The 4,489-nt window shown below is 36.0% G+C and overlaps 1 protein-coding gene across 1 annotated transcript; it reads left to right on the forward strand.

Annotated features, from left to right (window-relative positions):
• The first annotated feature begins 1,400 nt into the window (after nt 1-1,400).
• On the forward strand, nt 1,401-4,121 carry LOC149141273 (small ribosomal subunit protein eS26-like). The gene is made up of 5 exons (XM_089447474.1): nt 1,401-1,592; nt 1,717-1,809; nt 1,900-1,984; nt 2,155-2,285; nt 3,795-4,121. Exons 1-5 carry the CDS (start codon nt 1,590-1,592, stop codon nt 3,861-3,863), a joined length of 381 nt encoding a protein of 126 aa, XP_089303600.1. The 5' UTR covers nt 1,401-1,589; the 3' UTR covers nt 3,864-4,121.
• The last annotated feature ends 368 nt before the right edge of the window (nt 4,122-4,489 follow it).

The following is a 4,489-nucleotide window of genomic DNA, read 5'->3' on the forward strand; positions in this document are numbered from 1 at the left end:
CAACAAAATGCTCTAGCTCCTTGCTATTTGTGGGACATGCATTGATGTAAATATTCTATTTTTGCATCCATTTGTTGTTTTCTGTCATCCATGATTTCTTTCTTTCACTCATGCCTTCATTGAAGATAACTTTCGACCATCTACCTATTCCCATTTGCTCAATTCGTTTTAGATACCTTATAAGACGCAGCATAGCAATTTCTTCGATTGGCGTTGCTCCTGTTTTAACCAACATTATCTCATAAGGAACCAAACTTTTTATTTTGAACTTGCTCATGACCAAACATTTTTGGATTTTCTCAAATTGTTTCTATTTTGAAACATAGATGCTGCTAGCCCATAGTTCACACCCATATAATATCAGTGGACAAACTAGGAGTCCAAAAAACACTTTAATTGTTTTCCAACGCCATAACTTTGCCTCTCTACATCTGTTTTGTAGTGCATATAATGTTTTCCACCCTCCTAAAATTCACTTCTCTCTGTAGTCCTCCCAATTAAGCTTGTTGTTGAAATTGATCCCAAGGTACTTGTATTCATTTACTTCTTCAAAATGTTGTCTTCAAAGAAGAAAGTATACTGGATTTGCTTCCTTTTATTAGAGAAAATCATTATTTTGGTCTTACTCATATTGACTTGCATCCTCACTGCTTTACAAAAATGCTCAAGGGCATATAGGTGCATCTGCAATCCATGGCCGATTTAGCAATCAATACAAGATCATCAACATATAAAAGAAGCTTTATCACAAACTCCCCCAATCGAACACCATCCCCACCTTGCAGATTTAACCACTCTTCCAATTTGTCAATATATAAACAAAAAAGGGTAGGGGATAAAGGGCAACCTTGCTTGACTTCAATGTCACTTCTAAAACTTTCTGAAATGCCTGTTGAAGTTCTAATTTTGAATTTCACCTCTTCATAAAGCATATGGACAACAACTCTATATTGCAAAGGAATTTCAAGTTCTTCCATTCTACCCCACAACTTATCACTAAGGACTGTGTGAATGCCTTTTTGAAATCAACAAAGGAGCAACATACTTCTTCTTTGTCCCCCCAAACCTTTTCAATAATATGTCTTAACGTGATACCATGATCTACCATAGAATGCTTCGACCTAAAGCCAACTTGCCCTTTTACCCTCTTTTATTTTAATTCTACCCACTAACTAATTCTATTTTCTATCATACCACTAAAAAACTTTCCAAACAAAAAATTAATCATAATAATATTTCTATAGTTAAAAATATTATTAATTTCTCCGCTTAAAAAAAATTATTTCAATCATACCACTAAAAAACTTTACAAACAAAAAAATTAATCATAATAATATTTCTATAGTTAAAAATATTATTAATTTCTCCACTTAAAAAAAATTATTTCAATCAAACTAAGAGACGCTGATCTCTCCAAACCCTATCCCACCGGACAAAACGCTGGTTTTCCCAAACCCTAACCCTAGGCTAAATAAAAAATCAAAACCGATCTGTTTTCAACTTTTATTTCCTGGTTCTGTATTTCACGGCGCTGCAGAGGGGGGAGGAGGAGATACTGATTGCAGGTTTCGCTGCACACAAACCTCACCATGGTACTTCGTTATGGGCCATCACCGCTCTATTCTGATGCTCTTACCCTTCTCTTTTCATTGAAAATAAAGCAAATTCAAAGGGTTTGTTGAAAAAATAAAGATGTATGTTATTCTTTGACTGCAGACGTTCAAAAGAAGGAATGGAGGCCGCAACAAGCATGGGCGCGGCCATGTTAAGTTCATTCGCTGTTCCAATTGCGGTAGATGCACTCCCAAGGTATTCAATTTTTTTCTGTTCTTTGTGCTCTTCTGTTTACTATGCAATACGCCCAATAACACAGGAATAACTGATTGCAAATGAATGCAGGATAAGGCCGTGAAGAGATTTCTTGTTCGTAACATAGTCGAGCAAGCTGCTGTGCGTGATGTTCAGGAGGCGTGCGTTAACGATGGTAATACTTGTTTTCAGTTGCTCATGTTTCTTCGATCTGTGCTGTTCTCTATGCCGTTATTTGTTTTGATTGTGATTTTTTTATAATCGTGATAAGAGGTTTTCCTTTTAAACCGTTATAGGGTTTTCGACACAGAGGTCTGATTTTGGAATGGATTTTGTAAATATCAGGGTACATGCTTCCAAAGCTTTATGCAAAGATGCAGTACTGCGTGTCTTGTGCAATTCACTCCCATGTTGTCCGCGTCAGATCCCGCACCGAGCGCCGCAAACGCGAGCCTCCACAGCGTTTTAGACGCCGGGTATGTACATGTTTATCATCGTTTATGTCGTGCTCCTTTTGCTTTGTTTTTCAATCTGTTGAAGCAAGTCTTTTGTAGTAACTAGTAACTAGTAGTTCTTGTATGCAGAGAACTTCCAAGCTGTTAAAAAATTAATTCCACAAGACACTGTTAAAATTCATGAGAACTATCATATTTTCATTCGATATAACATATAGTTTTGTATGTTCCCTTATCTAAATCAATCAATCAATCTAGGGCCCTGCTGTGGCAATTTTTTTTGTATTCTCCAATACAATGACATTTTTTCGGTCACGTAAAACTGGGGCTGTAATATCGAACATTACTCTCTGTTCCGAGAAGTGTTAAGTCTTCAAATCAAATACAGGGAGTAATGCTTTTAGCGAAATTTTCCGTGTATTGTTCTTGGGCATTTCGTGTTGACAAGTCTAGGCTCCGTTTCTTTGAATTCGTCACGTACAAAGTAAGGCCCGTCTTACAACTGAAAAGTAAGGCCCAAGGAGCCTTTTCATAAGGGAAAATGCCCCCTCTTGCCTTGATCCTCCATAGCAAAATGCAACGTCCTGTTAGTGGGCGTGTGCATGCCTTTTAAAGTTCTTCATATCTTTAGGGAAGATTCACATAGGAGAATAAAACCTCCTTTAGAGTTGATAAGCATTTGAATTTTGTATGGGAGTGACATAATAGATCCTCCTTTTTTATGGAAAATGTAGTATACAGTACAGTAGCAAATCAAAACATCCAGGTGATAGTCGTTTACATACTGTTTAAAGCTGTTCATATTTCTGATGTATAGTTATATAGCAAATGAAACTTCCTTCCATCAACTATAGTTGACAAGATAAACCAAAATGAGAAAGCATTCTAGCAGCAAGAATCAATTTTAAAATGACAATTCGTGGAATGGAAGATTAGGGGTGCCCAGGAAAATAAAATTAAGTACCTTTTGTGGTTGAGACAGACTGGGTTCATCCATGGGATTTCCTCAAGTCTGTTTTTCTTCCATTTATTTTATTTTCCTTTATCCGTGTTTTTTTTTAAACCTTCCTCGTAGCATTTTGGCTATACCAGAATACTTATAACAAAAATGGGATGAGAAGTATTGTTTTTGCTCTTTGGCATACTGGAAGAATGTATTGGAATTGGATGGAACCATTTTTGTGCATTCTTCAAAACTGTTGTGAACTAGACCTCCAGAATGGTAGAAGCTTCTGGATGAAGAGTTAAAGAACCTCACAAAGTGTCTCTTGAATTTTGAATAAAAAATTAACTCTGTTCAGAACATAGTTTATAAACCTCAAATGAGGGCATGAGATGGCCAAGGGTTGCAAATATGTGACATCATACTGTAAATAAAGTTGTAGTTGACTGTTGATGAATGTTGTTATCAATTAAGCACAGCTATATAAGCTAAGATTATACAAAACCCAGCAATTACGTTGTCATGCATATAAACCTTAACAGATATGGATACTTTATTTACAAGCTCCTTGTTTTTCTTCTTTGCAGGAGGAAGGTCCTCGCCCTGGCCAGGGTCCTCGCCCAGGTGTTACAAATCCACCTGCTGGTGCTCGATAAATGAATTGCTCTCTAGGCCTTTGGCCTTTTCTTCGCCTATAGGGGTTCTATTTAGTATTGTTGCTGCCAAGAAGGCGTTACATTTTTTTTTATGTGTTGACATCATGCACTTTCCTTTTTGGCAAATTAAATTTTGTAAGAGGCTTATTTGTGCAACAATCATGGAAGATTTTCATCTGAAGTTTCTGTTTCTCATGATGTTTGAGTTGATCATTATTATTTTTTAATTTTTAAACATGTGCGTTTCTTAAAGTTTAACCAGACTCTTATATTAATTTGCGTCTTTCTGTATGTTGCACTTCAATTATCATTTCTTCAATTTTTGGGTTCGGATGGATGATATTGCCCAGTCTTCAAATTAACTTGTTTAGATGATGCTTATATAATTCATGGTTTAATGTTGTTGACCACTCTACTCTTTTGTAAAGCCCCATAAATTTTGTATGACATCATATTTGATCTTTACATGTCTGAGATATTAAGTGAGGAATTTAGAGATGATGACCTTTATGGGCCATGGCTGTTAAGAACATTTCCTTGAAGGCAATATAAAAGAATGGTGTATTGTTTGAAAGGGAATATTTTATATGTCCTCATAAGAAATTATATATGCAGTCTTTGTGATC

This window comes from Pinus tabuliformis, chromosome X, assembly GCF_031772625.1.
Source record: "Pinus tabuliformis cultivar Carrire ecotype Pingquan chromosome X, CPIR1, whole genome shotgun sequence".
NCBI lineage: Eukaryota > Viridiplantae > Streptophyta > Pinopsida > Pinales > Pinaceae > Pinus > Pinus tabuliformis.

Excerpts from the sequence above, each read along its gene's own strand:
- LOC149141273 (XM_089447474.1), top strand. Across the intron at positions 1,810-1,899 it reads GCGGTAGATGCACTCCCAAG|GATAAGGCCGTGAAGAGATT; the intron begins GTATTCAATTTT and ends AAATGAATGCAG. Across the intron at positions 1,985-2,154 it reads GGAGGCGTGCGTTAACGATG|GGTACATGCTTCCAAAGCTT; the intron begins GTAATACTTGTT and ends TGTAAATATCAG.